Raw genomic sequence first — 13,149 nt, 5'->3', positions numbered from 1 at the left:
TGCGTTTCGTTACGGACACCATCTTTACTTATATTTCGTTGCAGTTTTCGTTATGCCTACCATCTAGATAATCCGTAATTAGTATAAGCTATAAATTAAAAAAAAATTAAAATTGATAAAAAAAATTAATAAAAATTTATATAAAAACCCTCTGCTGTCTTGGATTATGACGTCACGGCCTACATAAATTTAAGATATGTAATTATTATCAGAAATTGTGTATGTTTTATTTTTATAACAAAATAATTAATTTAATTTTAATAAAGTTAAATTAAAACACACAAATACATCCTCGGTTCGAACCCGGCATGGTCCAAAAATAAAACAATAATGACAGATCCTTCCTCCACGGAAGCCGCCCGCAGACTGACATTCCTCCACTAATGCCAAGGTATAAATATAAAAATCCCTAGCTAGTATAACGTCATGTACAATATATTGATTTCATCTGCTGAAGTCCAACATCTTGTTTTCGTCTGCTAGAGTGCGCTACTACCATGTTAATTTTAATTTGCCTGCTAGAGTGCAGTTATAATTTATTATTAGTGTGGGCGACATTTTGGAAATTCGTAGCTAGAATTATGTAGCTAGAAATTCGAGAAAAAGTTCCAATAATCAACGATTATGTCATACACGTCCAAGATGTCGGGCACAAATAATGTGAAATGTTTCTAGAATCTAAGATGTCAACCGTAACGAAATGTGCAACATTGTTTTTAAATATATTTATTATAATTTTTGTAATAATTTTTTATATATTTTAAATTTTTTCCCTATTTTCTAGCATAAAAATTACGGATTTTCAAGATGGTGTGACGTGAAGAAAAGTTGCAACTGTTATGTCATAATCCAATATTTCGTCACAGGCTTATCGGAGGCTTGTCGATATGGAACTTAAGCCTCAATATGGACATTTCTAGCCGTTGGTATTTTTGAGGACTAAAACGGAAAGGGAATTTTTCCCTCGAAGTAAGAAATTTTTATTTTTTCGATTTTTGCGAGAATTTGTGATGGATTGTTTTTTTTTTTTTTACAAAAAACTGGAAATTTTGGGCAGATTTTGGCGAATTTTGTATGCATTTTTGTGTTATTTTGGGCTAATTTAGAAAAATGTAATATATCAAGATCAAAGGTCAAAGGTCATTCAAGATGAACGCCATGACGTTATAATCCAAGATGGTGGGCTCCGCCACCGACACCACGCGCCGGCACCATGTCCTCAGACATAAATTTATATACTACTAGCTACTATATTGTTAAAATCTGTCGCCTTTAATGTACGAAGAACATTGGTTACGAATTATCTCGAGATCTTCGTAAATTTATAAGTGATGAGTTTACTTATTTGTAGGAAGTTGGAATCTGACGCGTAGTTCCTACGAACATCCATTTACCTGGAACTAGGAATAAACTTTCGATTATTTTGCAGCTGCCAGGGGCCCAACTCCCCAGCTGTATACAATCGTGTGCACAAAATAATATAAGTAAACACAAGGAGGGAGCTATAGCTTGGTAGAGCAGTCAGGGCGGTACACTGGCGATGCTAAGTTAAGTCAAAAGAAAACTGTTGGGTTCACAAGTAACTCAATAACAAGGTGGCATTTGTTCAAATTTAACATGAGCCTAGGTCGGTAATTCAATTGCAATAATTTCTTTCGGATTGACAGTATTACAAAGAATAAAAATAATTTATAATGCATAAAAACTAAATTATAATTTAAGGCAAACCCGTCTGTCTGGTCTGTTACAAACGTATAAATGTATATGGACATATATTTTGGTTTTAGACCTAAACAAATGACTATAAAGCACTTTAACACGATAAATAGCATAGCAATATATAAATCTTATGCATACCAACCGATAATAATCGCAAAACAGGTGCGCTAGCAATATTTGACTTTAAAGCAGGCTTTGTAAGATTATCAAAAACAATTAGCCACACAGACTACATATGCAAAAAGTCTAATCAAGGGAAGGAAAGCTTGTGGTAACATTCTAGGCTTTAGGGCAAACATATATACAGAGATGTTACGACACGCTAAAGGATTTTAACCAACACGAAGGTTATACTAGAAATGAATAAACACACTAAATACGCAAAACATATAGAGCAGAAAAAAGGCGTATAATGCAAATTCAGCTAAATAGTGGACAATATCAAACACATTATCGCACTCAGCATAAGCAACAACGATTTCACGAGTCGTGCAATTAACAAGGATGAAATCTTTCAGAAATATGAACATGACTTCAGTCATACATTATAACGCGTAAAAGATTTTTTAAATAGCATTCCTGCTGCTTTACACAAAGCGTGAAACAGACAAGAGCACATGAAACAGGGCGTGACCGCGAACCCATTTAATTGAGAATGAGGTCATAATCAGTGCAAATAATATTACTTGGCCTAAATATTCCAACAGGAATTCTTACTGACGCTAGGCGGCCAGTTAATAAACGTTACAAACAAATTAGAAAATTCATCAACAAGCTGGTAAAAGGCGCACGGGACATTCCCATGTTAGCACGGTTACTTAACTCTTTTTCAGTAGCACGACAAAAATTTGATAGGCAATGTGCATCAAAATTTCAACAGAAAACAGAAACTTAAATTTGGAAGGTAGCAGTCGAAACAAAATTTAGAAAGATGACATTGGACATAAGCATGAATGGCTAAAAGTTAAGAGCGCAGCTACGATGCTCAAAACGCATCACTGTAGAACCTAATTACTATATACACTGTCCATGTCATGTCGGTCGCTATCGTCGCATGGGTGACCACCCAAGTTAATCAAGTTATGAGCTGCTGTATGAGTAAGAGCGATGCAATTATATTTCTTAACCTAACTTATTAATGTAAACACTCGCTTAAACACCCTAAGGAATCCTCACTTCGCCTGCGCAGAAATATCATAAGGGGAAGTTTCAGATGCTATAAAAAAACACATGACATCACAGGGAGGGAGGAAAAGGAAGGAAGGCCTACGAAGGAGGGATTTCACCTTTGTTAGAGGTCGTCGACGGGCGGAGAAGCAACCACTTCAATTGTAGTTGCATTTTTTGTCAAACACATAATCGATAAAATTACTGTTACTTATAACTGACTGAGTAAACTATTAAAGTCTTATTGCTAAATTGCTGCAGCTTACCTTTGATAGAATCAAGCTCATCGTGTTGTGGGTGATGTACACGGTCTTCTTTATCCTTCATGACACTCTCTCGAATGTACTGTTTGACCACAGACAGTAAAACAAGTAAGCACCATAAATCCATGAGTAAATTATATTAGTTATTGTAAGTTGTCATAAATAAAAAAATATACATATATCACCTGGCATTAAAACAACAATACAAGAATAATAACAATATTGTTAAACTTTTATTTTGGAGGAATCTATATACCTCTTTATGTTTCGATTATAATAAATGAATAATTTATTTAAGTGTTGTGTGTTCATCATTTAAAAATTCAGTAGAATATCATTATTATTTATATATACATTCTGTTTAGCAAGTAACACTTACAAATGACCATTTATCTAATGATTTTAAAGAATCTTAATTGCGATCATAGAACTAAATTTCTTGTATTAAATATGAATCATGAATTCTTTGCATCTGTGTTGAATCAAATTCGATGGGGAACGTACTGTCTGAATCTAGTAACAGCTGAGTGGCGATATATCGACCGAGACCATCGTGGGTGGACTGCAGCATCTACCTGGGCCCGCGACATGGCCCGGCCATCGGGAAGCCATTCACTGCAGTGGCTTAACTAAGGTGACTAGCGCCCCTGGCCAGAATTTAAAATGGCGCCCCCTCTTGGATTAAAAGAGATGGGGAGCAGGGTTCAGTAACGCGAAACCGTCGCGGCGGCCATCCCTGCCACCAGCTTGTTATGCCACTGGTTCACTTTCCTGGTGGCTCTGTTCTTAGGCGCATCTCTTGTGTTCAATGGGGAGGAATATGAACTGAAAGGTGCCAACTTGGATCCAAAAGTTTTTAAAGCATTAGCAACATGTTTGCTGGGGCCATAATTCAGAGGTCTGTGGATCATTACCTCACACTGCTACCATTCTTGTGACACTCCTTCCAAATATATATTCATAAAACTCATAAATGCATGCTGAATATAATTAGAAATTAAAACTTATTTTTATTAAGAAAATCTTCAATGTGTAAGTAGTGAAAGAAGGTAAAATTTAGAAATTCTGACTCTCTTGATCAGGTCAGCAACTTGTAGATCGTTAAATGGGATGTGAAATGAATAGATGATATGCCATCACCTGCAGTCTCGAATTCGCGAACCAGGATGAGCCCAGTGATTGCTAGCAGGATTATTTAGTGGATTATGTTATGAGAGGATGCCAGGCTAGCCGTTGGTGTTGAATGGGTCGACGGCCCCAGCGTGGATCGAAACAATCGGGCAGTGAAACAATTTTACAGGTTTACCAGAGTTTCCAAATAACCTTGTTAATGTGCACTGTTCTTACCCGGCAAACATAATTCTTCTCCGGGAGAATTATCTGTTGCTTGTTGTATTAGCTGGAACCTTGGGTTGATGCCACCACACACTTCACATATTCTTAAACACCCATACATAAATAATATGCTCTCTTGCAATAAATTTAACTTTTAGCCTGTTGCCTGAACAAAAAAAAAACTGTTATCCATTTGAAAGGAGGGAGTGTCCTTTCATCCCTAGGATTTATGAGGTAGTTATTATATATTTTTAACATAACGATCAAAATTCGTAAGTAATTTTTTTTATATTTTATTTTTCAATTTTATATACTTTAATATAATTTGATGTATGGCATCAGCTTAATAATAAATGCTCTCTGCAATGTACGTAGCAACACAAAAGTGGCTTGGGGTTTGTTTATAAATGGATGCCAATATCTATTATAGAACTTGTCTTATTTTATGTTTTAAAGTGAGGAAACGTACTGGAAACCTACACACAATGAAAATCTAGCTAATTAAGATCCCATTCTAGAATTGGTGACGACTAACCCATTTCGCCAGCTTTTTTTTAAATTCTAGGCTAGTTATGAATCACATTAGGTTTTATTCAATATATTCTTTAATAAACAATTGAAAGGTATAAAGCTACAGTAACACTCAAATTATGAAATAAGTAAGTAAATGAATAAAATTACTAAAAAAATTAATAATAATTGTCAGTACCCAATAGCGGCTACATTTAAGCATTGCTATTCTCAATGAGCTTCGTTCTCTCGTTGAAAATACAAAATTTAGCTAAACATAATGGCGTTAGCCACAAAAAGCACAAGTTTCTCTGGCTTAATACTTAAATTACAAAAATGCCAACAAACAAGGTTACAAATACCACAAACACATTATGTCTGTGGTGTCAGACGCCTAATTGTAGAGGGGCGAACAAATAAATAAAAGGTGGAAAGGCCTGAAGCAGTCTAATGAAGAGGGCACTGAACCCTTGGGAATGCCAGCATTTAGGGGCAGACACAGCAATTTTTTTCAAAAAGAGTGTGAAGGGAGGGATTTAAGTGACACGGATTCTCACATAGCTTAAATTTCAGGTGTTGTACCAGCTCACCTTGCATCACCCAAAATAACATTTAGTTTTGACGGATTGATATTCTGCAATTATTTTTTAATAATTCTGTCCCCTTAAAACAGGTTTGGGCTCACGGTGAAATTATGAACTGTTCACGCACAAAAAATAAAAGGAAAATTATTTTCCACATCCAATTTAAGTACAATAAATTCAAGGAAAACATGATATCACGAAGAAATAAAACCTGTTTACCTTTCCTACCACTTAAAGCATTATTTTGACACTCCTAGATTAAGATTTTTCACACTTTGCATGAAAAATGAGAACATTACTTACTATTTACATCTGATTTTAACAAAAAGATAATTGAATACTTGAGATTTTGAATCAATACTTTTCACTCGATACATCCTCCAACCCCTCTCCCATATACATAATCCTATTCTAACACTTAAATAATTATTATTGCAACTCAAGATGAAATTTTGCACACATGACTTTCAAATAAAGAAGAAAATTACTAGGTATCTACATCCTATTTTTAAACAAACCCCCTTCACCCTGTTTACAGCCCGGGCCACCCCTGGTACTTCAGCTAGTATAAAGTGTGTGTGTCTATCGGGAAAAAACCAATATCCGGAAAAGATATATCTCAATCAATTAAAAGTTGTTTAATTCTGTACCTTTATTTACATTATTATTTAAATTACAACATTTAATTGTCAGTATATAAATTAATCGCATTGTCGCAAGACCACTATTTACTGTACCGATGGCGTTCGGCTTGACAGTGGCTCTCTCTCCTGATCGTCTTTAACCGCAAACCTTGGTCCCAAAACAATGCTTCGAGCTACTCTGTTGTCCGCCGCACACACAACTCCGTACTATAATATGCTCCAGTCACCGATGATGTTATTTTTACACACGAATCCGTTGCTTGTCGCCTGCTATTGCTTGCCAAGGGGTCACTCACCCTTAACTCTTCACTACTTTCACAGATCGCTCCGAAGATCTGCTAGTGTCGTCACCAGCCTCCAGTACACACGCGCCGGTGTCGCCATGTCACACCAGCCTGTCACTCCCTCGCCGGAGGTCGCCGTAGTCTTAAATACCTGAGACGTCCTGGAAATGTTTTTTTATTCTTCCGAAGTGCCGCGTCATCGGAATCTCCGACCTAATACTCAAAGCTGCAAGAACAATTGCGTTATAGTTACGCCATTTCTCACGATGGAGCTCTTAGGACGCGCAGAACGTACCAAGCGAACGGATGCAGAAGGTACCAAGACTATTTGGACAGTCACTGGTCGAAAAAAGGAGGGCTAGAGACGGGAATTACCTAGGTCTCAGCGGGGTTTCCTTGGAGATAAGCACTGCCAGCGCGCCGCTCCTACCATCTCTGGCCGCCTCGTAACAATACGTTTATATATTTCAAATGTTTAAACTGAAAATTCAAAACAAGTAAATTTGAAGAAACAAAATTTTGAAATTTTTCAAACAGCTGTGTTTAGTGTGAGGTAGCTTCGAATCATAAGTGTTATGGTTGTGCAACAGTGCGCGCTATTGAGGATGTAGCTTAATATCGGAGATAATGTAATGAGCTAAAGCCAATTTAAATTGCCATTAAATAATTTTACAAAGATATGTAATATATGTAATAAATGTAATATATGTAGTATAACGTGGTTGTGCAACAGTGCGCGCTATTGAGGATGTAGCTTAATATTAGAGATAATGTAATGAGCTAAAGCCAAATTAAATTGCCATTAAATAATTTTACAAAGATATGTAATATATGTAATATATGTAGTATAACGTTTTTTCCCCCACAGAAAAATGTTATACCAGAAATTAAACTTCTTAATACAACATTGTGCAGTGTTTACATGTAGTTTGAATAAAAATTCATTTCATTACATCTTTTCGTAAGTTCCGTTCTGCTACCTCGCAGAAGTATGGCATTTCTCGGTCGCAGTCCACGTCGTTGTACGCTCTGCCCTTGTGGAAGGTCACGCAGTCTTCCTCCGAGCTGCGGACTCCGTCTCCGTTGTTCGGCTCGTTCGGCAGCCAGTGATCGAACCCCGTGCTGTTGAGAGTCCTGCCTGCGAACCACACACAAGCTGTCCTTCAGGAACATCCTCCGCTCGTATTAACAATACGCTATCGACTGCAGCGGGGAGACAGTACTTCTCTGTCTTCTGTTCACTTTCAAATAATTTTAATTTGTTGGTGGAATAATATTTATTATTATTATCTTTTGTTTTTTATGTTTTCAGGTTGAGATGGTGTATATCCTCGTGCCCTCTCCTCTGCGTAACCAACGCTTCTGGCTATCGGTTATCTACACTTCAGCACCACTGAAGGCTTGGCCTCACACGTCGTGACGAGTGGCGGTTATGTCATTTTCCTATAATAACTGTTATTTAGGGTATATTCCTGCAAGTACGTTGTTCGGCCAAAAACTATTTTCTCGTAAAATTTATATGTTATTTTTAAGCTTTTAATATAATCAAGTATAATTATGAGCAACGGCGTGTGTTCTTATTGCTAGTATAAAATATTTAGGTATAAAATATTTAGTAAATTTCTGTTGCGAAAATTCGGAAAAAAAAAAACTTGCAAGAGTTATATCATAATAATTGAACAGTTATAGCCCTTAAATAATATTAATTACAAGAAATTAAAATAATGTGTTCTATGCGTGACTTATTCTTAAAGATTGACTAATATATTAAACTGGCCTAATAGGAGGTGGCTGTATATGGGGCAAACCAAAGTCCACGTATACAATAAAATAATTTGAAAATAAAATAAAGTGAACTGATTTTCTTAAATTTTGCACTAGATATTTAGTTTTCATTGTGACTGATTTGTGGATTTTTAAACATTACGTATTTGTTTATTCAATTGTTATCTTAATTTTATTTATAACGTTGCCATAAGTTAAAATCTGATGGTAGTAATTTGCATTCTTGTCAGAATGTTTTGTTAATTTAATGAACACATAAGTGTAAGTATGTCATTTGAATCTAAAAAATTGTTTGGACATCTGAAGTAACCATAATATTGATTTTATTTCTCTCACGTATTTCTAAAACAGCCCTACTTGACGGTGTCATCAGAGTAGGCGAGTGGCGATAAAATTAGAATGGAGCATTAGTGGAAAGAACGGGTGAGGTAAATGGAAGGACCTCGAGAGAATCTACCGATTTAATGAAGCATTCGCCAGGTTTCCCACACTTACAAAAAATTTAGTTTCGGCTCCACCGGAAATCAAACTAGAAACTCTTCCGTCGAAAGTTTTAAACTGCCTAGTGTGCCATACTATTCAGTGTGCCATATATTGTCCAGTGTGCCATATGCTGCCCAGTGTGCCATACATTGCCCAGTGTGCTATACACTGCCCAGTGTATGCCAATCGTTGACAGAGAGGTCAGTATGTACCTGTAGTGTAGAATAGTTTCTCCGGGGACTGGCTCTAGTCTGAGGTGCCTGGTGACGACCGCCATCTGACGTCACGGCGGCCATCTTGGATGACCTTGACCTTGACCCCGGTGGCAATTTTTGCCCGACATCTTGGTCCCGCCATCTTGTATCCACCATTTTGTTTTCTCGAAATGTCAGCAATTTTGAATTCCGCCATTATGTTTTCTAGAACTTTTTGCCATTTTGAATTATGATGTCACTTTTGCAATTTTCGTTACGGCTGCCATCTTGAAAATCCGTAATTTTTATGCTAGATGTTTGGAAAAAAATTCAAATTATTTAAAAAAATTCAATTAATCAAATTTTAATAAAAAATTAATAAAAAATATGATAAAATTTTAGTATAAAACGCACTTACATCCTCGGTTCCAACCCATTGTGGGCAAAATAAAAAAATGGCGACCGATCCTTTCTCCATGGAAGCCACCAGCAGACTGACCTCCCACCACTTATGCCAAGGTATAAATATCGCCAACTAGTATGAAATCATTCCGCCATCTTGAACATCTGTAACTATTCGAGGCTGCCATCTTGTTTTCGTCTGCTTTAGTGCGATACCATTATGTTAGTTTAATATTTGTCCACTAGAGTGGAGTATTAATTTATTATTACTGAGGCGCCCGCCATCTTGATTTTTGGGTGCCATCTTGGAATTGTGTAAATTACTCGCTGATTTACTTATTGAATTGACAGATTCCTGTCCTTGGTTCAATGCCTGGGGGATGGTGATGCAAAAAAAAATATGTAAAAAATAACAATATCAATAAATCAAGTTACAAATTCTAGAAGTGGCTTAAGTTTTTTTATATACCAGCCACCAGTAAGCCTATATGTCCGCCATCGTGAAAATTGGTAATAATTAACCTAGAATTTCGGGAAAAATTCCAAAAACCATCAAAAAATCACTTATTAATTTACTGATTGAATCGATACTTGGTTTGATAATTGTTCAATGCAAATAAAGGTAATTTAATTTAAAATACCACAAAAGTGACAGATTCGAGAAATATAACACAAGTTCTTTTACAAACATAAAATATATTACATAAATTCTACACTACTACTAGTACAAAAAAAGCAAACAGATTATTTAAAAAGTAGATTACCTTACCAAATTCTGATCAAGATATATTTTTACATTAATTTTTTTGTCGTTCAAGATACTGTAAAGCTGTTAACCCAGATTTTCGAGAGTGATTAGCGAAATACTTATAGCACGTCTTACACACATAAATCTTGCGCTGATATTTTGTAACCTGAGGTCGCATAAGTCGGGAGAAGTTTTTGATGTAACAGTAGTTTGCAGCATTGCTTTTATTTGTCACAAGCAATAAACAAATCGAAATTATCTTGTCTTTCCTGTTTGATTACCCGAATAGGACACACCTTATAATCCTCATTTAGCGCATACACTTTTAACTGATACTTCGAGATAATTTTTCTCAAAAATATTTATCTGATTTAATGGTAGTGGGTAGTAAAGACCATCAAAGTCGTACCAAAGCATAATACATCTTATAAACACGGTTTTGATGACTTCCCCCGTCAAATCTTGCCAAAATACTTCATTTGAAACAAAACTGATCGTTCAAGTTTAGCAATTGACTGCGGCTGTTTTGTTGACTATCGACTCGGTAAAGCAGTGATTCAAATGCCTGGAGTGATTTTGGTAAATAATGGAAAAACAAAATAAGGATTACTGGTCCGGGATTAGAACCTGTGTCCTCTGAGAAGCAATACCAATGAATATCATCTCTCTCAATTTTTTTAAATATTTACAAAAATATATTGCTTGCTCGTAATGTTTTATACCAACGAGTTAACCATCCCTACTTTGTTGACTTATTCTAGAATGTGTAATTGACATTTTGGCACATCCATATGATGAGTGACATACGTATTACCCCACATAGATATTACATATTCACACTCAAGTCTTTACTCGGGACACGTACCAAGAACCCTTCTGACCGAGAGTCGACGTGCGTCATACTGCGCTACGAAGGTCCTCACTCTCTCAACCGCATTAATGAATTCCTGATTGTATTTAGGGAGATGTGAAAACAATCTTGAGTGGGTGCTTAGTTGTGTTATACACTTGAAACTGTATCACGAAAACACTAGTTTAAACGGTAACCGATGTTTGATACCGTTATTTTCTATAACCAATATTTATGAAGCCATTTATTTACAATTACCGTCTTGAAGGCCAATGCTTATTATTTTCACTGAGAACGCAAGAAAACAGTTTCTTAACAATTCTAAATGCATCACACAAGTACAAAAAAACGTACTAATTTTTTTCTTCGCATGTTGGCTTATTCATTTCTCGGCCTTAAATGTTTAATATTAGTGACAAAATAACATTATTATCTGACAGGCTTGGCACGAAGAGTTGCATAACATCAAGATGTTCCTTTACATCAAATAGTCTGTTACTTCGCTTGTTTACATTACTCACTCTGAGTATGCTTACAAGAAAATTATAGTCAAACGTAACTACACAAACCGTCTGGGGAACAATTAAAAATTTATTTGACCTCTTTTTAATTTCATTTAATTAAATAAATTGCGATTATAACGTGGAACTTACCGTTGACTGTTAAAAAGTTTCCTTCCGAAGCCTGGTCGGTGACACCCACGAAAGCTTCGTACACATACTGATCCCATCTTGAAGGATCTTTACTGAAGAGCTGTAAAAGGAAGTCTGCTTCTTCTTGGGAGTCGATGACCGCCAAGTCACCGCCGTCTTCTTGGCAAGACTCACGAGCTTCTGCCCAGTTACGTCCCGGTGATTTCACTAGCTTGTAGTAGTGGCCGTCGAACATCCTGTAACCTGGGAGAAGTAAACATAACACGTGATTTAGTATTATAATTTAGGTGACAATATCTCAGTGGTTAAGTTCCTGTCACACTATCAAACTTTACTTTCAAAAGTCTTCCAAGAAAATTTGTCATAATAAGTTGTAGAGTTATTATGACATCGAAAAGTTTTAAGCGCAGTCATGTCTTCTAATTTAATTAAGTGGATGAACGAGAGATATATAAGATATTTTGTATAGTACTGTTTTTAAAATATCTTTAATATTTTCCTGAAAAAGCAAATCAGAATTGTGACAAGAAAAAAAAACCGGAATGATTTGCAATCAATGTGACGAAGGACACTTTTAAGATTAAGCAGGTAAAATAAACAAAATATTGTTATTTCGAATTCCATGTACCTATAATAATAATTTGATCTCTAAAATACAATTGACGAGTTTATAATGGTTAAATATTTCGGAACATTAGTTATATTTCGAAACGATTTTACATAAATTTAATGGTTAAGATATGCACAAAAATCATGAGTTCAAATCTTTCATCCAGCATAGTGATGTATTATTTTAATTGTACAATGTGATTAAAATTGAAAAAAAGAAAATTTTGATGGTGAGTCAGTATTTGAAATATTTTGAAGCTTACTAGTCCAAGTTTATTTGAAAAAAGAAATGGGAATAAATATTTTGTCCAGTGTTACCAACGCAAATTCGACGGTGTGACAGAGCCTGTGCTTCAGGTTGATTAAACAAAGCCCACGGGTTCGTTTCCCGGTTGTATCAAGAATTATTCACTAGTGTGTGATTTCCTTCCCTGGTCAAACACTTGTTGTTGTGTTGTCCCTTCAATGCGGATTCCAAAGTTAACCCACGGAAGATTCACCTCACCCGGTCTTCCCTGGCCATGCGATGGCCAGCCTCCAGAATGTTTACCTCAGTGGCATCACGCATAAGTATAAAAAGTTAGGATATCATGCCGAGGTCATTATTCCTTTGGATATTCTTCCTCTCTGTGTCTGTATGATTGTGTGTAAATGTGAATAGATGTCTATTTTAATTTTACATTTTACAATTTTTACTTTTATTTCATTTAAATGTTTTTGACTAACCTTTTAAATTAACATCCATTACCAGGGCTTCAATATTTTACTCTACTTTTCAAACTCATTTAATATTAGAAATTCTATATTTATGATTTACCATTATTGTCTTAATAAATAAGAATATGCTTTAAATCTGTTAACAGTTTAACTATGGACCTAAATTATAAGTTGCCAATGCCTCCGAAAACATGAATTCCAT

General features: G+C 35.7%; 1 protein-coding gene across 2 annotated transcripts in view; it reads right to left on the bottom strand.

Moving 5' to 3' along the window:
* The window catches only part of LOC134531761 (macrophage mannose receptor 1), a 72,033-nt gene that overhangs the window by 41,017 nt on the left and 17,867 nt on the right, over positions 1–13,149 (bottom strand). For both annotated transcript variants that reach the window (XM_063367643.1, XM_063367645.1), the window contains exons 4-6: positions 11,622–11,864; positions 7,460–7,644; positions 3,153–3,231 (exon numbers count right to left, since the gene is read on the bottom strand). In XM_063367643.1, the coding sequence (XP_063223713.1) occupies positions 3,153–3,231; positions 7,460–7,644; positions 11,622–11,864 (507 nt within the window). The remainder of the gene's footprint in view (positions 1–3,152; positions 3,232–7,459; positions 7,645–11,621; positions 11,865–13,149) is intronic.

This window comes from Bacillus rossius, chromosome 5 (assembly GCF_032445375.1).
Source record: "Bacillus rossius redtenbacheri isolate Brsri chromosome 5, Brsri_v3, whole genome shotgun sequence".
NCBI classification, from domain to species: domain Eukaryota; kingdom Metazoa; phylum Arthropoda; class Insecta; order Phasmatodea; family Bacillidae; genus Bacillus; species Bacillus rossius.
The sequence above is the reverse complement of the archived record's forward strand: the minus strand, read 5'-3'. Positions and strand labels throughout refer to the sequence as shown.